At 42.7% G+C, this 24,498-nt stretch overlaps 1 protein-coding gene across 4 annotated transcripts in view; it reads left to right on the top strand.

Annotated features, from left to right (window-relative positions):
- Positions 1 to 1,648: 1,648 nt before the first annotated feature.
- LOC115154452 (neuroligin-3) overlaps positions 1,649 to 24,498 on the top strand; it is a 41,283-nt gene continuing 18,433 nt past the window's right edge. The window contains exons 1-6 of one of the 4 annotated variants that reach the window (XM_029700686.1): positions 1,649 to 2,167; positions 5,430 to 5,496; positions 8,915 to 9,597; positions 10,959 to 11,009; positions 13,389 to 13,538; positions 14,369 to 14,554. In XM_029700686.1, coding sequence (XP_029556546.1) covers positions 9,114 to 9,597; positions 10,959 to 11,009; positions 13,389 to 13,538; positions 14,369 to 14,554 — 871 coding nt within the window. In that variant the 5' untranslated portion in view covers positions 1,649 to 2,167; positions 5,430 to 5,496; positions 8,915 to 9,113. Of the gene's footprint in view, positions 2,168 to 5,277; positions 5,497 to 8,914; positions 9,598 to 10,958; positions 11,010 to 12,405; positions 12,538 to 13,388; positions 13,539 to 14,368; positions 14,555 to 24,498 lie in introns of those variants that run through there. The other 3 variants (XM_029700687.1, XM_029700688.1, XM_029700689.1) reach the window with 3 other exon arrangements.

Below are 24,498 nucleotides of genomic sequence, written 5' to 3'. Positions count from 1 at the left end.
GCACAAAAATAAATCACTGCATTTGACTCACACAGCCTCAGTCACTTACTCACCTTGTCCACTGTGTGTATGCTTCTCTGTGACATAAGCTAAGCATCTAGCTGGCTAGCTCATGTCTCAGTCTAAACTGTACACTCAAAAATACAGAAAGGAGTGGGAATAAAACCCTGAATTCAAAGGCTGGTTGAAGCCGTTTATTGGAGATGATACACGGGCATACTGTCTGTATTGTAAGGCTGAGTTCTACGCCAAACTTAGTGATGTAAAAAAACACATGACAACTCAAAAACATACTCAAAAGGTAAAGCCTTATAACAGTTCCACCCACAACAAACTGCCATTTATGGTTTTCAAAAATGACTCTGCAAAAAAGGCTGAGGCCACCATGGCATTAGCTATCGCTGAACACTGTTCCATGCTGGCATGTGATCACATTGGAGAAGCATGTAGAGCTGCTTTCTCAGACTCCACTGCTGCTACCCACTTCAAAATGCACAGAACAAAGTGCATAGAAATGATTAATGGTGTTCTAGCACCATACTTTCTGAAAAAGTCGGTCGCAGATGTGGGTGACCAGCGTTTCAGCCTCCTCCTCGATGAGTCCACAGATGTAAGTGTTTCTAAGTACCTGGGGGTTGTGATAAGGTACTTTAGTGACACCAAGCAGACAATTGTATCAACATTTCTGGGGCTTGTTGAGTTGGAGGGAGGAGACGCCAAATCTATAGCCCGTGCTGTTGTGGCTTTCCTCGAGAAGTGTTGTCTTAAAAAAAGAGAAACTCCTGGGGATAGGGACTGACAATGCCTCTGTTATGACGGGGATTAACAATGGGGTCCATAAAGTGCTGAAGGAGGAGTATGGCCTCAAATATCTGGTTCTTAACATATGTAGGGTGTTTTTTACTCACTTTTTGTCTCTCCCAAGACGTTATTCCTCTCTCCTACAGCGTCCATCACAATTACATGCACATGGCCAATTATGCAAATTAGGCGATGACGTCATTTAGTGACTTTTAGGACAGCCAATAGCTACTTTCCTTACTGAGAAGTTGGCAAACACTGTGTGATTTAGTTAGACTGGATGCTTGCTGTGAAATGGTATGGGGGCATCAGTGTCCTCTGACTTCCCTCTGAAAAACAATATGCAGTATTTAATACATGAGGATGATTAAATTGCAAAAAGCCCATGACAATACATCTGCAAGATAGGTTCAAGATAATAAATGTTAATTAACAACATAATAATTCCATGCAGAATTATTATAAACACATTCATTGGACCATCGCCAGAGCTAAAATTACTGGGAGTGAATGGTAGCGTACAGAAAGTTTGCCATCAAGGTGGAAAATAACACGAGTGTTTTACTGTCATTCTATTCATTTAAACGTTTTTGATCTACAGCCACTTTATTACCGTTAGTCACGCTTTCAATGCTAATCCTGTAGCATTAGCAACTGTGCTGGCTCAATGAAAGTGTTTATTTTTCAAACGCTCCTCATGGAAGTTTTTAGGTGTGATTGAGGCACGCAATTCGGGGCGTTCCTGCATGTGCAATTCCTCCCCCTTTATACTTCTATTAGTCAATTTTATAGCTAGAACTCCGGTACTAGCACTGCTTTCCCGAAGTTAACGTTACGCCTCTCATCCTCATTGCATCTTTCCATCAGAGAATCGTAAAATGACCAAAGTTCTACAACGAGTTACGCGCCAACATTCTGAACAACGCCACGCCTGGTTCCCAAGTAAATTGATGACGTATCTCGCGCAGCGATAGTCGAATGGATTCGGTTAAGTCAGTTCCAGTGTTGCCAATTTAGCTGCTATATTTTCAGACCTCTCCAGCGACTTTTATTTGTAAAAGATTCTAGAGACAAATTCAGCTACTTTTTAGGCAACCTTTGGGGAGTTTTGAAGTTTTGACACTGGGGGTTTTGATGGCATTTAGCGACTTTTCCCCAATCAATTCTGCCGCAAACGAGAGTTGGACAAGCTGTATGTGCAACATAAGTCGCAGCATTGCGCACACACAGGCAGGATGCAGAAGAGGAGGGGGCGAAAACGCTACGTTGGGGACCACAGTCGTGCAGCAGCAAAGCAAATTGGTGCTGTGAGTCGCGGCAACGGCGAAACTCAGCAGATCACACTGACAAATAGTTGGCAACACTGGTCAGTAAAAGTCAGTTGTCTTGATGAGCCCTTCCCAGCTAGCCATCTATAGATGTGATTAGAAACTTCAGAGAGAATTAGAAACTTGTCTGCCGAAGTTGGGACTTGGGAGTGTGTTCACAATCATTTCGTTTTTAACGGAGTAGCTCATTTTTTGTTTATTTTACAAACATTTTTAGATGTTAATGCCGTAGTTGTAGTCTACATTTTCGGTGAAAATCACAATAATTGTGCTTTAGATGTCACCCTGGCCTGAAATTGGCTACACTATCTAGCTACTTCCCTGCCTTACTGCAGCAAGTGGGTGCAAAGGACATGTGCACCATAAATCAAATGACATTTTATTGGTCACACACATGGTTAGCAGATGTTAATGCGAGTGTAGCGAAATGCTTGTGCTTCTAGTTTCGACAATACAGTAATATCTAACAAGTAATCTAACAAATTACAAAAAACTACATTATATACACAAATGTAAAGGGAATAATAAGAATATGCACATATAAATATATGGATGAGCGATGGCTGTGCGGCATAGGCAAGATGCAGTAGATGGTATAGAATACAGTATATACATATGAGATGAGTAATTAGTAGGATATGTAGACATTATTAAAGTGGTGTTATTTAAAGTGACTAGTGATACCTTTTTAAATCCATTTATTACATTTATTAAAGTGGCAAGAGATTTGAGTCTGTATGTTGGCAGCAGCCACTCCATGTTAGTGATGGCTGTTTAACAGTCTGATGGCCTTGAGATAGAAGCTGTTTTTCAGTCTCTTGGTCCCAGCTTTGATGCACCTGTACTGACCTCGCCTTCTGGATGGTAGCTGTGTGAACAGGCAGTGGCTCGGGTGGTTGTTGTCCTTGATCTTATTGGCCTTCCTGTGACATCGGGTGGTGTAGGTGTCATAGAGGGCAGGTAGTTTGCCCCCGGTGATGCGTTGTGCAGACCGCACTACCCTCTGGAGAGCCTTGCGGTTAAGGGCGGTGCAGTTTCCGTACCAGGTAGTGATACAGCCCGACAGGACGCTCTCGATTGTGCATCTGTAAAAGTCTGTGAGTGTTTTAGATGACAAGCCAAATTACTTCAGCCTCCTGAGTTTGAATAGGCGCTGCTGTGCCTTCTTCACCACGCTGTCTGTGTGGGTGGACCATTTCAGTTTGTCCGTGATGTGTACACCGAGGAACTTATAACTTTCCACCTTCTCCGCTACTGTTCCGTCGATGTGGATGGGGGGGTTCTCCCTCTGCTGTTTCCTGAAGTCCACGATCATCTCCTTTGTTTTGTTGACGTTAAGTGAGAGGTTATTTTCCTGACACCACACTCCAAGGGCCCTCACCTCCTCCCTGTAGGCCGTCTCGTTGTTGTTGGTAATCAAGCCTACCACTGTAGAGTCGTCTGTAAACTTGATGATTGAGTTGGAAACGTGCATGCCCACGCAGTCATGGGTGAACAGGAAGTACAGGAGAGGGCTGAGAACACACCCTTGTGGGGCCCCAGAGGATCAGCGGGGTGAAGATGTTGTTTCCTACCTTCACCACCTGGGGGCGCCACGTCAAAGTCCATGACGCAGCTGCACAGGGCGGGGTCGAGACCCAGGGTCTTGAGCTTAATAACAAGTTTGGAGGGCACTATAGTGTTAAATGCTGAGCTGTTGTCAATGAACAACATTCTTACATAGATATTCCTCTTGTCCAGATGAGATAGGGCACTGTGCAATGTAATGGCGATTGCATCGTCAGTGGACCTATTGGGGCGGTAAGCAAATTGGAGTGGGTCTAGGGTGTCAGGTAGGGTGGAGGTGATATGATCCTTGACTCGTCTCTCAAAGCACTTCATGATGACAGAGGTGAGTGCTACGGGGCGATAGTCATTTAGCTCAGTTACCTTAGCTTTCTTGGGCCAGTAGATCTAATAGTTGCAACCCAACACTTTACCTTGCATTTTATATTTTTGTTCAGTATACTTAGCATGTTAGCTAAACCTTACCCTAACCCTTTAACCTAACTCCTAACCTTAACCCTAACCCCTAGCCTAACTAACATTAGTCAGCTAGCTAACGTTAGCCACCTGGCCACTTAGAGTTCGTAACATATCATAAATCTGGCAAATTGTAACACATATGCATTTTTACAAATTCATAATGCATAATGTAATTCATATCATATGAAATGTGTGATGGACATCGACAAATGAATACATACCATACAAAACATAACATATCACACTAAATAGTGTATCTCAGATTTACATACAGAATAATACGAAATGCTTTGAGACCAGGTTGCGTAGTTGAGTGGAGCCTGGCTCTAGAGCTTGTGAGAGGAGTTCGACAGTGCATTCTCAATGGTTATGGTAAAAATAGCCCACATGTATAAAGGTGAAATTACTCTCCTAGGTTGAATTCTTGTGATTGTAAAACATCGTTTCCCACTCAAGTGGCACTCGATGGCTGTGGTATGTAAGCTCACCACAAGAGGGAGGTGTCCAATTTAGCGTCAGTACCAGATATCACAAATAGGGAGTTCTGTGTTTGGGTGGGTGATGCTGAGCGCCTGTTACTGAGGCCTATTCTTGCTTGGAACTTATTTTACAACTATTCACCATTTAGTAGGCTACAATAAATTTGGCTATATTAGACCATTCACATGTGAAATCCTTATTCAATACCTGCACCAGTTTTCCTTTAAAGCACTGAGATGGTTTTAGCAGAATGTGCAGAATCTTTTCAAATGATTTCAATTGGATTGTCAGTAAGAATGCAGATTATATGTCTATCCATAGAGATCCTATTCAATTATTAGCATTTGAATTCCTAATTCTATGGGCCTAGACGTAATGAGCATCGGTTATGCTTATCACACACAACATCATTTTAAATTAGATGAGACCTGAGTCTGCATCACGGTCTTCCGTTACACAAAGTACCCAGGGAAAGCCATAGCTCTAGTCTATAGGCTACCTGATGCGTTATGTACTAAATAGCCTAATCATTATAATAAAAGATGCATCATTTTGATTAGACCAAGTTACAAATACGTTCCCTTTTCTTATTACGCTCACGCGTATCCCCATCGTTGCCTAGAAACGCGCAAGGCAGTGGGGGCTCCTGACCTTGCCGTCGTGAACGAGCTGCGCGCGCACAAAACGAGAGGGCTAACATTAATTTTAATCAAGAAGACTAAATAGAACATATGAATTGAAAGCAAAATATTTACATTCGATTTTATTTAAAAATAATTGTGATCATCATTGCAGTGCCATGAAAACGAAGTGATATGGAGAAGAGCAAGCCGGGGATGAAGAGGAGTCTCCGGTAGAGCAGGTGAGTCGAAAATTCCCATTTCCATGAGATGAAGGTTTGGCAAGATCTTGGTACACCACATAGCAGGATCGGGCTGTTTTTTTCAGAATGTGATGTTTAATTGTAGTATGTTTAAAATTAATTTAATTATATTATGGTGATATTGAGATGTTTTGCGTGTGATAATTAGGTTAAACAGTTGCAACGTTTTATTAGGCTAATCTACCGCATCCTTGGTGTTTATTTGGAAATTTGGAGGAGCATGGAAGTGGCTTCGTCTTTTATCTTAACGTCTGGTTTTCAGTCTTTTATTTACTCTGAAATGTTAACGCATCGTTGCCTACCTACATCACTGGTGAATCGATGCCACCAGCTCACCTTCAAAGAGGTGTACAGTGACGTTATCATTATCTTGACATTTAACTGTGCATGCTTTAGTTTTTACATTAAAACGAGTTAGACTAATCGAACGATTTGAAAGGATTAGCTCTGATTAATAATTTGCAAAAGGACGCCGGATTTAGCAAGAGCACCTCAGAGGAGCGAGAGACTGCTTTACGCCGTACTCTCGTTATCTTTTACCCATCATCATTCTGCCAATGGTCACAGGCTGCTGCTACCTTGATACATTTGGGACTTATTCATACCAATTTAGGAGAGATGTCAAAGCATGTTGTGTGTCCAATTAGACCCCCGTATAGAGTTATAACAAGTTGTAATTTGGGTTGTAGTTGTAATGGTGCTTATGACTGGCATAGCCTATAGAGCTACTGATAACATTAGTGGGCCTGTCGCCGCAACAACGGCCCGAAACCATGTTGTTTTTTAAAATGCTTACAAATTCATAAATATATTTGTTGTTCAGTTTTGGCCCATAATTGCAACATTTGTAGCCTATATTCGTGACGTTAACACACCTGTTGTGAGTGTAGCTAATTTATGGTTAATTGTATGCATTGGGCATATGTTACTATTCGAATGCATAATACCGATGGCCTGCAATGACCGTTCAAGTGCACTGGGAAATGACCATTGTCCAAGTTCACTCTGTATTTTGTGAATCAATAGCCTTTTTTATTGGGACTGAGAATTGCGCACAGCTCAGGAAAATAGGACATGTAGCAGCCGTGCTAAATTAAAGACTTTAACATGTCAGTATTTTGAAGGGATGGTTTCAATCTAATGATGATGAGAACTCGGGATAATGCCTTTACTTTCAATCTAGGCGCATCAGATAGCTCCTACAGCTCTTACAACAGACAGTGGAGTTGTAATCTATTCGTATTCCTGTCTCGTCGCAAAGTCTCTTCCACCTCCCCTGCTGGTCTAAACACAATCCTATGTGTTGAGGGAATACACGTCTTCAGCTTTGCCTGGCTTCCTAATTAATGGCTGAAGAAATGCTTAACCTGCTCAAAGAATAAGTAGCCAAAGCTTACTTTGTCAACCTTTAGCCTTTTTTCTCTATCAATACATTGTGCAATAAATTGCAATCATTGCACAAGTTGAAAAGAAAAAAGAGAAACATGACCCTATATGGGTGATAATGAGGCATAATGGACATGTTAATGAGGCATAATGGACATGTTGACTACCTCCCACCATCAGACACATGAACACACATGGGCCTACATGTAGTACCCTTTTCTATTGGTCTTTTCTAAAACTGTTGCTGTTATGTTTTCACAACACAACTCTTCTACTTTTAAAGAGTTAGAGGACTCAGAGATATTTCAGTTTTTGATAGAATCAATATCTGTTCATTCCAGCAAAGAGTAATTTTGACTTTCAGGCGACTCAATATGCAGCTCTATCAGTACACGCTAAGGAAATTGATTTTAGGGAAACAAGCTTGTTCTTGGAGTCATCCATATTGACCAGCAAGTACCCAGCCTGATGGCCCAGGAGGCTCATTACTCTCTGTTTCTATTGCCTGTGGCTCTGCAACACTGTTGTTGCACTATTTTCATACGATTATATTAGCTGTTACTGAAGGGTTGTTGTTGCCATGCTGTTGTGGATCTTAACCAGGGTGACTTTGATGGGGGCCACAAAAAAGCTGAACTCATCATGAGGGGCCGCAGTTGCTCCTGGGTCTGCCTGCTCACATCCACCACATTGTGAGCAAAACATTTTAGCAGCCCCCCTCTTGACTGCGGACAGAAAGTTGTTAAATGATAGAGTTGATTTTGTGCAATTCTACACACTTTGCCATGGGTCGTAGATAAAATGTTTCAGTTTTAAAGAAAGTTTGCTGCAATTCTACACATTTTGCCATTGGGTGGAGAGAAACTTTGCCGTTTTTAACGATATCTGAGTGAGACTGACTAACAAAATCAATGGGTGCCCCCCCCCAGACGGTAATTTGACCATGATTACTAAGTTTAGATAGCTGGCCGCTAGACTAACCTAGCAATCTAAAAAATGTTATTCACTCAATTATCCCATGTCAGCTATCAGTGACTGACATAACAAGAGAGAAACTGCTGATGCACAGACAAATTTCAAAATGTCACCTTGTGTATTCTACTATTCAAACTCTTAACAGTAAATTGAGACCCCGACTGAGCTCCTAAAATTGATCCGAGGCGTTTCAAAAGGGGGGCTGCGGGCCGGCAGTTGCCTATCCCTAATCTAAACTATACAAACGAGAAAGAACGTGATGCTATGGCACTGTACTTCCATCACAGCTTTCCATCTTTCCACTCAAAGGTTACATCAGTGTCGTTAATGCTTTACTACTGAAGAACCCAGAACAAACATTGTTAATGTAGTGGCTTTTTTTTTTTTTACATTTCTGTCTCAAAGATTCATTACTGTCCTTTTACATGAGACAAAGTGAACGTACAGTACACTAAAGCCCTCACTTCCAGATGCATTGCAGCATACACAGCGTTCCGCCTACATTGATGCAGATGCTTTCTCAGATAGTTCAAATCCTCTCCCCATGGTGATGTCAGCCCACACTAGAACCATGAGGTGTTAACACCAAACATGCTGGAAATGATATTGTCTGTTTGTAGAGTAAACTTATCCCTGGCGAAATCGTTGTGAGATATAAAGACAATTGAGGGCAATGAGTATGTCCTTTGATATTAACATTTGCATATATTTACATTCACATTCTGCTGGATTACAGACAACACAACCACTCACTCACCACCATAGTGTGTTCAAATGGTCCCTTGAGTTCTCCCAAGTGATTAGATTGCTTTGAAATGATTGTGTGGGTTTTCTACAGGGAGCCAATCTTCTGTGTAAGCATACGAATGATGAGCTACTCTAGCACTATATATTTAATAGCCCCAGTTTTCAATTAATCTGGCAACATAGTCCCATCAAAATACTCAGGGGCATTGCAGTCAGCAACCCACACTTTTTTGTTGAAACGCTGATTTCGATGTTTGCTCACCTGATCATTTGTCTCTCTTGTTTGCAGCTCTGGGTTCTGAACATCAATGAGAGTTGAAGCTGGAGATGAGTGAATACCTGGCCTTTGTTTATTTGTTTTTAGTAACAATTGGAGCCCAGGGCAGGTTGAGCAATGCCTGGTTGAGTGGAATACAGTAGGTTATAAGGATTGAGAGGACACTCGAGTGTACATTGGTGTGGTGCAGAGGCACTCACTTGCCCAGACCATGTGGTTGGCAGAGTTCAGGCACCATCGGTTGCCTGCACACCTATCAAATCGGCGAGGAACCGCAACCATCGCTGCCCGCCGTGTTCTTTTAATGTGGATGTTATGCTCCTACTGGCAATTCACAGTGGCGACCAGCCAGAACTTCAACCCAACTGTGAACACCCAGTTTGGGAAGCTGAGGGGCCTCCGGGTCGCGGTGCCAGGTGAGGTCCTTAAACCCATTGACCAGTACCTTGGGGTGCCGTACGCTGCCCCTCCCATTGGGGAGAAGCGCTTCATGCCCCCAGAGCAGCCCTCCTCCTGGTCAGGGATCAAGAATGCTACCCACTTCACGCCAGTGTGCCCTCAGAACATCCGCAACACAGTGCCTGAGATCATGATGCCCATATGGTTCACCTATAACCTGGACACAGTGGCCAATTACATTCAGGATCAGAACGAGGACTGTTTGTATTTAAACATCTATGTTCCAACAGAGGATGGTGAGTGGAATGGGTAAAATGGACCAAAGGGACAATCCATGTTGTTTAATGTATTGGCCTTGCTGTCACCTTGCGATGATCATGTTTTGAGCATGCAGCAGTTGTCATTCTGCATCCCATTTGTGCCAGCCCAAGTTCTTTTCCCATCCAAAGTCATGTCATCAACTCTTCTTCACCGCTTACGTGTTGCCTCCCTTCCTTGTGTTCTGTAAGAGGAAAATGCATTCACACACTGATATAAAAGTTATTCATGTGTCAGACAACTAATCATTGAAAGTCAGAATATAGCCTACTGCATTTCCTAACCTAACTACTGGGAATAGGTCAATAGGTGTGATAAATGAGATTCAGACAAATGTTAGGCTGATGAAATATTTAGTCTTGTGCACTAGATGTCTGTTTACAATGTGAGCGCCTTAACAGTATAAGAATCTGAGATGCAATACATTTCTGTATTTGTATGCTATGGATCTGTTGATCAATATTAACTGGACAAAATCAGGGCTGCCTGATCTCCAGTAAACACTATTGTGATTGATAAACACATTTCCGTTCCTTAAATTTTTTTGGGACAGTATTATTACACAATCTATAGACAGAGTGCATGTGAATTCATTATGCTTATTATTTTATTTTATGAATATATCTAACCCCCTATCTCACTACCTCCCTTTCGTTCCCAAGGTGATGAGAAGTAGACCTGGTTGGTTGGGTTCCTGCATGTTTCTTACATTTTTCAGAGGCTTCTGTTATTTTGTAGTCTTTAATTCATTTTTCAGTCAAAAGAATATCCAAGGAATGTGCCAGAAAACCCAACAAGAAAGTATGTAGAGAAGAAGGTATGTAAGCTAACAAAGGAATTTAAAGGAGCAGAGTGACTTGGGAGTTGGCTCGAAGCCAAAATCACAGCCTCATCGTCTTTGAAAGTTAAACCCAGCAGAGACTGATAAATGTCGGTCAGAGGTGTGTGTACATGTGTATGTGTTCAGAGATGAAGTGTTTTCCTGAGAGTAAGATTATTCCACACAATAACATCCACCTATGACATGTTTATTTGAATACAATTACATTTTTTATTTCATTAGAAAACAAATCAACATATTGACTTCAAAAAGTTGCTGTTGGTACAATATGTAAACAGCCTAGTTTTTTTTCTTAACAAGACAAGGAAAAGGAGACTAGATCATATTTCCTCTCTCTGCTTAAAGAACAGACATGCTTCGTTCTTTTTACAGTAATGCAATTTTGGACTGATTTTCTGAGACACTGATTGGATATCACTATCTTCCTTGGCGTCAATCGTGTTATTTTTGAATTCTCTTGTTCTTTCTTGTTTTTTTCCTCCCTCATGTGAATCCTAGGGACCCAAATCAAGAGTCAAGGAGCGGATTTCTCTCACAGTGACAGTGAAGGTATTTTTTGTGTTCAAAGTTTAATACACAACTTTTTAGATTTTTGAAATTTCCACAGACCTTCATCTTCGATTTCTTGACAAACATTTTACACCTCAGAAGTAGTTCAGCCCTTAGTTTATCAGTTTGCATGCAAAGTCAATATCAAGTCACTTGATTCTCTCAGCGCCTTCCCTATTTCACTCTTAATTGATTTGATCTGGACATCCATATCATATCTGCAGTATTTATAGTGTCATGGATTTTTTGGGGGGACGCTGGATACGGATTTTGCCCTCTAACAGCCCCCTGTAGGTAAATGTAGGTATGCTGTCAATTTGTCATTGATCCCAAATGTACTGTACTCCATTTGTACAATGGGTTATTGTATGGGTTATTTCTTGTCTCTTTATGCCCTTACCAGGGGAAGTCAACCCTGTTCCTGGAGAGCCACAGGATATGCAGGATTTGGCTTTAACCGCCTGGAAGACCAGGGCCCAGATTCACAAAACACTTATTTTATTTTTTAACAATTGTAATTATTATTATTTCTCCCCAATTGGTAGTTAGTCTTGTCTCATTACTGCAACTCCCATTCGGACTCAGGAGAGGCGAAGGTCGAGAGCCGTGCGTCCTCTGAATCACAACCCAGCCAAGCCAGCCGCACTAATGTGTCAGAGGAAACACTGTACACCTGGTGACTGTGTCAGCGTGCTTTGCACCCGGCCCGCCATAGGAGTCGCTAGTGCGCGATGGGACAGGAACATCCCTACCAGCCAAGCCCTCCCCTAACCCGGACGATGTTGGGCCAATTGTGCGCCGCCCCATGGGTCTCCCGGTTGCGGCCGGCTGCAACAGAGCCTGGACTCGAACAAGGATCTCTAGTGGCACAGCTAGCACTGCAATGCCTTAGACCACTGCGCCACTCAGGAGGCCCACAAAACACTTCTTACTCAAAAACTTAAGAAGCTTCGTAAGAAAATAAGAAGTTCATAAGTGCAATTCCTCAATATCTTAAGATGTTTGTTGCTAGCTATCTAGCTAGCAATGGCAATCATGTTAGCATATTTCTTAATGAGATTACTGTTCTAAAACGTTCTTAGGTTTAAAATAATCAATACTGAAACTTTCAGATGAAGTTTGTGAGTGAATTAAAGATGTTAACTTGCTTTTATGAGCTTTTTCTCTCACTGCCCTGAGCTTAAGACAAGGGTTTAGCTATCTTGGAAAAAATAACATTTCCAATAACCTTTTTGAGGAATAGCAACTTTGCTTAACTTTATTCTCTAGTCTATAGTTAAGGGAAAAAATGGCAGTTAAAAATAAATGTATTCTTAAGGTTTTGTGAATCTGGGCCCAGGTGTGTTGAATTTAGTCAATCACTGAACTGATCAATTAGCTCAGTTGGTCAGTTAAGTGATTGACTAAATTCACCACACCTGATTTTTCAGGTTGGTTAAAGCTCCTGGCTCTCCAGGAACAGGGTTGCGTTCCCATGGCCTATACCAATCAACAAAGAGCTTATTTTTTTCAGCACTATAAATTGAACGTGAGTGCAATAAATGTACACATACAGTACCTTTTCATGTTTGAAAAAGTGACCATTTTGCTGTGTCTTCTAGGGATCACAGACTGTGATGTCTATAACCAACTGCATCTTATCTCAAAGTCTCCTCCACTATACTCTGTGGGTCTCATGGGAAGACCGTACGAGGGACTCATGAGGATGAAGCTATTACTATTCACTACATACTGTGCTATTCAGGAGATTGACTGTGGTGTAGGAGATGTGTGTCGTTTGTTGTTTTATGGCAACTCGCGCCTCTCACATTGACATGGAACTTACAATTCAGGTCATCATTCTGACCAACTAGATCTAATTGTTATTCTTTTCGATGCAAAATAAGTCAGGTACTGTAGTTGAACCACTAATATGACACATGCAATGCCTGAAGCAGCATGCTCTGTTGAACACACAGTGAGCAAATATAGTATGAACCAGATAAACTTTAGGGATACTACATGTGTAAAAAGTATTGCTAATAATAGAATAGTAGTAAATGGCTCTAGTATGAACACAGTTTTGTGGGGGCAAAAGAGTGAGCTTGACATAATATAGCGATTTTTCTTTTTTTTTTCTACTGCACGTTCCCTGTTAGGCCTGTATGATGAGTATCCTTGCTTTGCATTCTTGTCTCCATTGGTTTGTCACAACCACGACCTTAATCACCCAAGCACATCTGCTAAAATCGATGCCATTACCTTGAGCTTACCTTCAGCTTTAGTGGTGTAAATGTTGCTGAGTCTAGTTTCTGGGAGGGGTTACAGTATTCTGACGTTGCATTACCTTGTCTTTAAAGCTTTACTGTACAAAGCGTAAATGGCTGATTCTCTCTGCAGACATTCGGGACACTGAGGCTAGGCCCGTGATGGTCTACATCCACGGAGGATCCTACATGGAGGGGACAGGGAATATGATCGATGGGAGTGTGCTGGCCAGCTATGGGAATGTCATCGTCATCACTCTCAACTACAGGGTCGGAGTACTAGGTGATGGGATTCTCTTACTGTCTCTGAATGGTGTTTGGGGACTTTAATTTCAGTCTTGAAGAGTACATACAGTACCGGCATAGGATTGATAAATGTTCTTCTCATAACGTTGATCTCCCCACAGAGATCCTATTTAAGTTAGAGTTCTAATATGTTATTCTATGGATCTCCCACCAGAGTTTCTGAATTTGTTACATTTCTATGACTTGCTATATGACTCATTTTCTCCTGATGTATAATCCCAGGTTATGAAGGCAAGGTATTTTTTTAGTATGTTGATATTGAATTGATGGGAGTAAGATTAGAAATGCAACAACGTAATGTCCTCCGTCAGAGGGCCAATGGTTGTGAATATCCATCACCTTCTACTTGTAGTATACAAGCTACAATATTCCAAAACACTGCTTCAATTAGTTGTTTTTTTAGGTGAATTTATCTAACCTGTGGAGAGATTGAGCGCTTTTGGCAGCTTATATGATTTTAAATAAGAAGGGATGCAGGAGTCACAGCCAAGGTCGAGAGTCTTTCTTGTAGGAGTGACACTTCATCTATCTCTGTGTGAGGGGCGGAAAGAGCCGGCCCCCCTCTCCGTGATTGATACTGGTGCTCTCTTGGCTCTGCCCCAAGGTAGACTGCATCTATACACACAGCATAGTGGAGAAAAGGACAGGTTGCAACTCAAGGAGCCGTGCAGCGAGAGTGTCCTTATGAGTGTCAGGAACAGAAGAGGTTTGTGGAGGCAGAGGTGAAGAATGATGGTATGCTGAACCACAGATAAGTGTTAAAGAAATCACTGAAACAACACTGATATCCTCTTCTGTACATTCCAGGGTTCCTCAGTACAGGTGACCAGGCAGCTAAAGGGAACTATGGACTCCTGGACCAGATCCAAGCCCTGCGTTGGATCAGCAAGAACATCGGCTATTTTGGAGGAGACCCGGGTCGCATCACTGTCTTTGGATCTGGGATTGGAGCCTCCTGCGTCAGCCTGCTCACACTGTCCCACCACTCTGAGGGTAAGCCTAAGACTCAACCTGGAGAGACAGGGCAGGAGGGATGGGATAGTCACCAGTGAATCGCATGACCAATGCAGACGCCTTCATATATATACTGAACAAAAATATAAACGCAACATGCAACAATTTCAAAGATTTCACTGAGTTACAGTTCCAATAAGGAAATCAGTCAATTAAAATAAATACATTAGGCCTTAATCTATGGATTTCACATGACTGGGAATACAGATATGCATCTGTTGATCACAGATACTTTTGGTAAAGTAGTGTATGTGGACACGTGCTTGTCGAACATCTCAGTCCAAAATCCTATCTATAACAGCCTCCACTCTTCTGGGAAGGATTTCCACTAGATGTTGGAACATTGCTGCAGGGACTTGCTTCCATTCAGCCATGAGCATTAGTGAGGTCGGGCACTGATTTTGGACGATCAGGCCTGGCTCGCAGTCTGCGTTCCAATTCATCCCAAAGGTGTTCGATGGGGTTGAGGCTCTGTAGTCAAGTTCTTCCACACGATTTCGACAAACTATTTCTGTATGGACCTCGCTTTGTGCACTTGGGCATTATGCTGAAACCGGAAAGGCCTTCCCCAAACTGTTGCCACAAAGTTGGAAGCACAGAATTGTCTAGAATGTCATTGTATGGTGTAGCGTTAGAGTCCAATGGCGGTGAGCTTTACACCACTCCAGCCGACGCTTGGCATTGCGCATGGTGATCTTAGTCTGCGGCTGCTCGGCCATGGAAAACCATTTCATAAAGCTCCGGACGAACAGTTCTTGTGCTAACTTTGCTTCCAGAGGCAATTTGGAACTCAGTAGTGGGTGTTGCAACCAAGGACAGACAATTTTTACACGCTTCAGCACTCGGCGGTCCCGTTCTGTGAGCCTGTGTGGTCTACCACTTTGCGGCTGAGCCGTTCTTGCTCCTAGACGTTTCCACTTGACAATAACAGCACAAACAGTTGACTAGGGCAGCTCTAGCAGAGCTGAAATTTGACGATCTGACTTGTTGGAAAGATGGCATCTTATGACGGTGCCACATTGATAGTCACTGAGGCCTTCAGTAAGGCCATTCTACTGTCAATGTTTGTCTATGGAGATTGCATGGCATTTTGCTCGATTTTATACACTTTTTTTATCCACTAATTTGAAGGGGTGTCCACATACTTTTGTATATAGTTTACCTTAAAAAAAAAGTAGGGGAGTGGGTCAGAAAAAGTCAGTATCTGGCATGACCACCATTTGCCTCATGCAGCGTGACACATCTCCTTCGCATAGAGTTGATCAGGCCTTTATTGTGGCCTATGGAAAGTTGTCCCACTCATCCTTCAATGGCTGTGCGAAGTTGCTGGATATTGGCGGGAACTGGAACATTCTGTCGTACACGTCGATCCAGAGCATCCCAAGCATGCTCAATTTGTGACATGTCTGGTGAGTATGCAGGAGGGAAGAACAGGGACATTTTCAGTTTCTAGGAATTGTGTACAGATCCTTGCAACATGGGGCTGTGCCTTATCATGCTGAAACATGAGATGATGGCTGCAGATGAACTGGCACGATAATGGGCCTCAGGATCTGGTCACGGTATCTCTGTGCATTTAAATTGCCATCGATAAAATGCAATTGTGTTCGTTGTCCGTAGCTTATGCCTGCCCATACCATAACCCCACCGCCACAATGGGGCACTCTGTTCACACCGTTGACATCAGCAAACCGCTTGCAAACAGAACGTCATTCACGCTGTCTGCCATCTGCCCAGTACAGTTGAAACCAGGATTCATCCCTGAAGAGCCCACTTCTCCAGCATGCCAGTGGACATGAAAGGGGAGCATTTGCCCACTGAAGTTGGTTATGAAGCCGAACTGCAGTCATGTTAAGACCATGGTGAGGACAACGAGCACGCAGATGAGCCCTTCCTGAGACAGTTTGTGCAGAAATTCTTTGATTGTGCAAACCCACAGTTTCACCAGCTGTCCGGGTTTCTGGTCTCAGACGATCCGGCAGGTGAAGAAGACGGATGTGGAGGTCCTGTGCTGGTGTGGTTACACGTGGTCTGTGGTTATGAGGCCAGTTGGACGTACTGCCAAATTCCCTAAAACAACATTGGAGGCGGCTTATGGTAGAGAAATATACATTAAATTATCTGGAAACGGCTCTGGTGGGCATTCCTGCAGTCAACATGCCAATTGCACGCGCCCTCAACTTTAGACACGTGATTAAATTGCACATTTTAATGGCCTTTTATTGTCCCCAGCACAAGCTGTTTAATCAGCTTCTTGATCTGCCACACCTGTCAGGTGGGTGGATTATCTTGACAAATGACAAATGCTCAATCACAGGAATGTAAACAAATGATTGCATAACATTTTTCAGGGATCATTTATTTCAGCTCATGAAACATGGGACCAACACTTTACAAGTTGCATTTATATTTTTGTTCAATGTAGTTCCATCACATAATAAACACACACACGGCCCAGTGATTCATCAGCCTGTAGTTATCACAGACACATACTAGATACTACTTTATGACACTTGATCTCGTAATATAGCTTCACGTGGAGCATTAACATGAATGTGCTGTGCTCTCTCGTCATGCTTCAGGGAAGTGGCATTATTCACTCTGTTAATACAGATCTACTGTATCATCAGCTTTTCTCTTCACCTTGTTGCTTTTATGCTAAAATGAAATATAATATTTCTGTATTATTTAGTGCTTTAGATCTAACTGTATACAACCCCTATCCTCAACTAAATCTGTATGAATTGAGGTTGTATCACAATCTATCATCTACTATATCAAGTGCAACTCCAAATGGGTCCAATTGAGTCCTTCAGAGGAAGTGAAGTGTTTGGATATGTGGCTAGGCTGGTGGGGGTAGTTGTGGAGTTAAGTGATGGCTATTGTTCCCCTCTCGTCAATCTAATCAGACTAAAAGCTTTCCCTCTTATAGCATGAACCCGTTTAACAGAAACGCCTATAAATTCAAGGTAATGCATGGATGGAGTCTTAACTATCTCACTATCTATCAATTTAACTTTATTTATTTACATCTATACATCAAGAGATGTGTACACAGCACATACTGTGCAGTATCTATTAATCAATACCATGGTCTTTAAACCTCACTTTGTTTTACACTCACTAATTTACCCCCGGCGTTTTAGAGCGATTTGCTGATATCTTTTCTTACCCTCACCGGAGTATACGGAAGGAGGGTTGTGAATGAATTAATGACACTCAATTTAAAACAAAAACAGTGGCATCTGTGCCTTTACATCACACACACACACACACACACACACACACACACACACACACACACACACACACACACACACACACACAGACACACACCACCTCCTCTCCTCTAATCAATCAGCCCTTTATTACATCAGGCCACAGCTCTAACGTCAGCACAGCCAGCTTAGGCCCCTCACTGAGATTTGTGTGAGCCAGGTTCATACTGTGGTATACAGACAGACTACCCACTCAGTCTTTATATCATGCATTTTTTCAAGCATTAATCAAGACCGATGATGACCGTTGCCGATATAAAATAATACAAATCACTTGGAGAATGTAACATTTTTAGACATACAAAAAAGCATCAATTGAAATGTTTTTCCACTGCCTGGCTTTGTAAAATGAGCTGGTTTCACAACAGGCCATATTTGATTTGGTGGGTTCATAACAAAGTCAAAAACAGGAGGGTCAGGGAAGTGAATCATACAGTATAATCACAGTGAATCCTTTAAGGGACTGAAGAGCAGTGGGGTTTGTCCTTTGTTTTCCAGACATATCTGCTTGGGTTAGTGGATGTGCTGTATGGCCTGGTAGCCTGATGCTACACATCAACTCAGTGCTCAGGGGTTTGCACTGCTAATATTATACCACTACTATTGCACATCCATTCTGAACTTGCAAACATAGTGTCTTCAGAGAAAGTAAAAAAAACACTTTTCAATTTGAAGACACACCTTGCAGTCATGTGATTAACCAAATTCGAATGATCACAAAAATATTCATACGGAGTTTCACTCCTCCTTATTCCAGGATTGATTAGGCCACTTTGCCTTAGAGTTTACCCCAATCCTGGTGGTCAGGCAGCGCGTAGCCCCACCCACACCGCCTGACGTATCCCCACCAAAACCACCCCAATGACCGTCAGAGGGATATGGTCATAGATTATCCATTATATTGACAAGATGGTCAAGTGACCGCTCTAACAATGGAAATACATGTCCTCAAAGATGGAAGGCAGGCGAGATCAGGTGGGACCATTCCAGTCAATGAGAGGGCAGATGCGCATGTGAACAACAGGCACAACTCTGCTATAAAGATGAGAGGTGTTGAATATTCGGTGAGGGGTGTTGTCATCAACCGCCTGAATTTTATGGTATTTCAAATTCATCGACTTCATGAATATGCATAGCTCGTCTTGAATTCCAACAGGGACAACTCCGATATAAAGTGTTTTTTCTCAAAGTTGCTGGGATGTTAGACTTATATCAGTACACTCCTAACAACCTAAGCATATTCTGAGCGGAAATGGAGGAAAACTAAACTTCAGGAGGACCTATCATCCTTCAACTCCCTCCTCTCTACCTTCTCTTCCTCTGTATCTACTGCTAAAGACACTTTCTATAACTACATTTCGAGCTTCTTCCTCCAACCCTGGGAAACTCTTCTTCACTTTGTCCTCCCTCCTTAATCAACCACCTTTTCCTCCTCCCTCTCTTCGGACGACTTTGTCAACCACTTTGAAAAAAAAGTTGACAACATCCGCTCCTCATTCACTGTTCCCACTCATACAGAACTACCCTACACCTTGACCTCTCCCCTGTCTCTCCAGATGTAATTCTGCGACTAGTGATGTCCGGCTGCCCAACAACCTACCACCTTGACCCCAACCCCTCCTCTCTGCTCCAGACCATCTTTGGAGACCTTCTCCATTCCTCACTTCCCTCATCTCATCCCTGACCACTGGCTGCACCCTCTCTGACTTAAAGATGGCCAGAGTCGCTCCCCTCCTCAAGAAACCAACACTCGACTAGAGGTCGACCGATTATGATTTTCCAACGCCGATACCGATTATTGGAGGGCCCCAAAAAAAAGCCGATACCGATTTAATCGGCGGATTTTAATTTTTGAAAATATATATATATATTTTTTTGTAATAGTTATTATAGGAATTATAGGACTATTTCTCTCTATACAATTTGTATTTCATATACCTTTGACTATTGGATGTTCTTATAGGCACTTTAGTATTGCCAGTGTAACAGTATAGCTTCCGTCCCTCTCCTCGCTCCTACCTGGGCTCGAACCAGGAACACATCAACAACAGCCACCCTCGAAGCAGCGTTACCCATGCAGAGCAAGGGGAACAACTACTCCAAGTTTCAGAGCGAGTGACGTTTGAAACGCTAATAGCGCGTACCCCGCTAACTAGCTAGCCATTTTACATCGGTTACACCAGCCTAATCTCGGGAGTTGATAAGCTTGAAGTCATAAACAGCGCAATGCTTGAAGCATTGCGAAGAGCTGCTGGCAAAACGCCCGAAAGTGCTGCTTGAATGAATGCTTACGAGCCTGCTGGTGCCTACCACCGCTCAGTCAGACTGCTCTATCAAATATGAAATCATAGACTTAATATAATAAACACACAGAAATACGAGCCTTAGTTTCCGGATTCGACCATATTAATGACCTATCATCTCAAAAACAAAACGTTTATTCTTTCAGTGAAATACGGAACCGTTCCGTATTTTATCTAATGGGTGGCATCCCTAAGTCTAAATATTCCTGTTACATTGCACAACCTTCAATGTTATGTCATAATTACATAATATTCTGGCAAATTAGTTCGCAACGAGCCAGGCGGCCCAAACTGTTGCATATATCCTGACTCTGCGTGCAGAAGTGACACAGTTTCACCTGGTTAATATTGCCTGCTAACCTGGATTTCTTTTAGCTAAATATGCAGGTTTAAAAATATATACTTCTGTGTATTGATTTTAAGAAAGGCATTGATGTTTGTGGTTAGGTACAGTCGTGCAACGATTGTGCTTTTTTCGCAAATGCACTTTTGTTAAATCATCCCCCGTTTGGCGAAGTCGGCTTTGTTAGGAAGAAATAGTCTTCACACAGTTTGCAACGAGCCAGGCGGCCCAAACTGCTGCATATACCCCGACTCTGTTGCAAGAGAAGTGACACATTTTCCCTAGTTAAAAGAAATTCATGTTAGCAGGCAATATTAACTAAATATGCAGGTTTAAAAATATATACTTGTGTATTGATTTTAAGAAAGACATTGATGTTTATGGTTAGGTACACCTTGGAGCAACGACAGTCCTTTTTCGCGAATGCGCACCGCATCGATTATATGCAACGCAGGACAGGCTAGATAAACTAGTAATATCATCAACCATGTGTAGTTAACTAGTGATTATGATTGATTGATTGATTGTTTTTTATAAGATAAGTTTAATGCTAGCTAGCAACTTACCTTGGCTTCTTACTGCATTCGCGTAACAGGCAGGCTCCTCGTGGAGTGCAATGTAAAGCAGGTGGTTAGAGCGTTGGACTAGTTAACCGTAAGGTTGCAAGATTGAATCCCCGAGCTGACAAGGTAAAAATCTGTCGTTCTGCCCCTGAACAAGGCAGTTAACCCACCGTTCCTAGGCCGTCATTGAAAATAAGAATGTGTTCTTAACTGACTTGCCTCGTTAAATAAAGGTGTCCAAAAATACCGATTGTTATGAAAACGTGAAATCAGCCCTAATTAATCGGCCATTCCGATTAATCGGTCTACCTCTACACTCAACCCCTTTGATGTCAACTACAGACCACCATCCCTTTTTTTCTTTCCAAAACACTTTCACTGTCTCTGACCAATTCTCTCTCATTATCTCTCTCATAACGATCTTTTTGACCCCAACCAGTCAAGCTTCGAGGCGGCTCACTCAGCTGAAACCGCTCTCCTAAAAGAGGCTCTGCCAAAGCTGGCTCTCTCTCCTCTGTTCTCATCCTCCTAGATCTATCCACTACCTTCGGCACCGTGAACCATCAGATCCTCCTCTCCACCCTCTCAGGGTTGGACGTCTCAGGCTCTGCACATTCCTGAATTACGTCCTACTTTTTATTTTTTTTATTTCACGTTTTATTTAACCAGGTAGGCTAGTTGAGAACAAATTCTCATTTACAACTGCGACCTGGCTAAGTTACACATGGAATAAACAAGCGTACAGTCAATAACACAATAGAGAAAAATAATGTCTATATACAGTGTGTGCAAATGGCATGAGGTAAGGCAATAAATAGGCCATAGTTGCGAAGTAATTACAATTTAGCAAATTAACACTGGAGTGATAGATGTGCAAGTAGAAATACTGGTGTGCAAAGGAGCAGAAAAGTAAATAAAAACAATATGGGGATGAGGTAGGTAAATTGTATGGGCTATTTACAGATGGGCTATGTACAGTTGCAGCGATCGGTTAGCTGCTCAGATAGCTGATGTTTAAAGTTAGTGAAGGAAATATAAGTCTCCGGCTTCAGCGATTTCTTTTAATATTTTTTACATTTTTTGTATTTAAATTTTTATATATATATATATTTTTTCAATTAGTTCCAGTCATTGGCAGCAGAGAACTGGAAGGAAAGGCAGCCAAAGTAGGTTTTGGCTTTGGGGATGACCAGTGAGAGATACCTGCTGGAGTGCGTGCTACGGGTGGGTGTTGTTATCGTGACCAGTAAACTGAGATAAGGAGTGAAGGAGGCTTTGTTGTGAAATGGGAAGCCGATTCTAGATTTAATTTTGGATTGGAGATGTTTTAATATGAGTCTGGAAGGAGAGTTTACAGTCTAGCTAGACACCTAGGTATTTGTATTTGTCCACATATTCTAAGTCGGAACCGTCCAGAGTAGTGATGCTATTCGGGCGGGTGCGGGTAGCAAACGGTTGAAAAGCATGCATTTAGTTTTACTAGCATTTAAGAGCAGTTGGAGGCCACGGAAGGAGTGTTGTATGGCATTGAAGCTCGTTTGGAGGTTTGTTAACACAGTGTCCAAAGAAGGGCCAGATGTATACAGAATGGAATCGTCTGCGTAGAGGTGGATCAGGGAATCACCCGCAGCAAGAGCGACATCGTTGATATATACAGAGAAAAGACTTGGCCCAAGAATTGAACCCTATGGTACCCCCATAGACTGCCAGGGGTCCGGACAACAGGCCCTCCAATTTGACACGCTGAACTCTATCTGAGAAGTAGTGGGTGAACCAGGCGAGGCAGTCATTTGAGAAACCAAGGCTGTTGAGTCTGCCGATAAGAATACGGTGATTGACAGAGTCGAAAGCCTTGGCCAGGTCGATGAAGACAGCTGCACAGTACTGTCTTTTATCGATGGCGGTTATGATATCGTTTAGTACCTTGAGCGTGGCTGAGGTGCACCCGTGACCAGCTCGGAAACCGGATTGCACAGCGGAGAAGGTACGGTGGGATTCAAAATGGTCAGTGATCTGTTTATTGACTTGGCTTTTGAAGACTTTAGAAAGGAAGGGCAGGATGGATATAGGTCTGTAACAGTTTGGGTCTAGAGTGTCACCCCCTTTGAAGAGGGGGATGACCGCGGCAGCTTTCCAATCTTTAGGGATCTCGGACGATATGAAAGAGAGGTTGGACAGACTGGTAATAGGGTTTGCAACAATGGCGGTGGATAATTTTAGGAAGAGAGGGTCCAGATTGTCTAGCCCAGCTGATTTGTACAGGTCCAGGTTTTGCAGCTCTTTCAGAACATCTGCTATCTGGATTTGGGTGAAGGGGAAGCTGGGGAGCCTTGGGCAAGTAGCTGCGGGGTGGTGCGGAGCTGTTGGCCGGCGATGGGGTAGCCAGGAGGAAAGCATGGCCAGCCATAGAGAAATGCTTAATGAAATTCTCGATTATCGTGGATTTATCGGTGGTGACAGTGTTACCTAGCCTCAGTGCAGTTGGCAGCTGGGAGGAGGTGCTCTTATTCTCCATGGACTTTACAGTGTCCCAAAGCTTTTTGGAGTTAAGAGATACATGATGCAAATTTCTATTTGCAAAAGCTAGCCTTTGCTTTCCTGACTGACTGCGTGTATTGGTTCCTGACTTCCCTGAAAAGTTGCATATCGTGGGGACTGTTCGATGCTAGTGCAGTCCGCCACAGGATGGTTTTTGTGCTGGTCGAGGGCAGTTAGGTCTGGAGTGAACCAAGGGCCATATCTGTTCTTAGTTCTACATTTTTTGAAAGGGGCATGCTTATTTAAGATGGTGAGGAAATTACTTTTAAAGAACGACCAGGCATCCTCAATTGACGGGATGAGGTCAATATTCTTCCAGGATACCCGGGCCAGGTTGATTTAGAAACGCCTGCTCGCAGAAGTGTTTTAGGGAGTGTTTGACGGTGATGAGGGGTGGTCGTTTGACCGCGGACCCATAGCGGATGCAGGCAATGAGGCAGTGATCGCTGAGATCCTGATTGAAAACAGCAGAGGTGTATTTGGAGGGCAAGTTGTTCAGGATAATATCTATGAGGGTGCCCACGTTTACAGATTAAGGGTTGTACCTGGTGGGTTCCTTGATAATTTGTGTGAGATTGAGGGCATCTAGTTTAGATTGTAGGACTGCCGGGGTGTAACGCATATCCCAGTTTAGGTCACCTAACAGAACGAACTCTGACGATAGATGGAGGGCAATCAATTCACATATGGTGTTCAGGGCACAGCTGGGAGCTGAGGGGGGGGGGTGTCTATAACAGGCGGCAACAGTGAGAGACTTATTACTGGAGAGGTAAAAAAATGTATTTAGAAGCTCGAACTGTTTGGGCACAGACCTGGAAAATATGACAGAACTTTGCAGGCTATCTCTTCAGTAGATTGCAATTCCTCCCCCTTTGGCAGTTCTATCTTGACGGACAAT

Source organism: Salmo trutta, chromosome 19, assembly GCF_901001165.1.
Source record: "Salmo trutta chromosome 19, fSalTru1.1, whole genome shotgun sequence".
Lineage (NCBI taxonomy): Eukaryota > Metazoa > Chordata > Actinopteri > Salmoniformes > Salmonidae > Salmo > Salmo trutta.
Note: the sequence above shows the minus strand (reverse complement) of the source record. Positions and strands in the feature narration are given on the sequence as shown.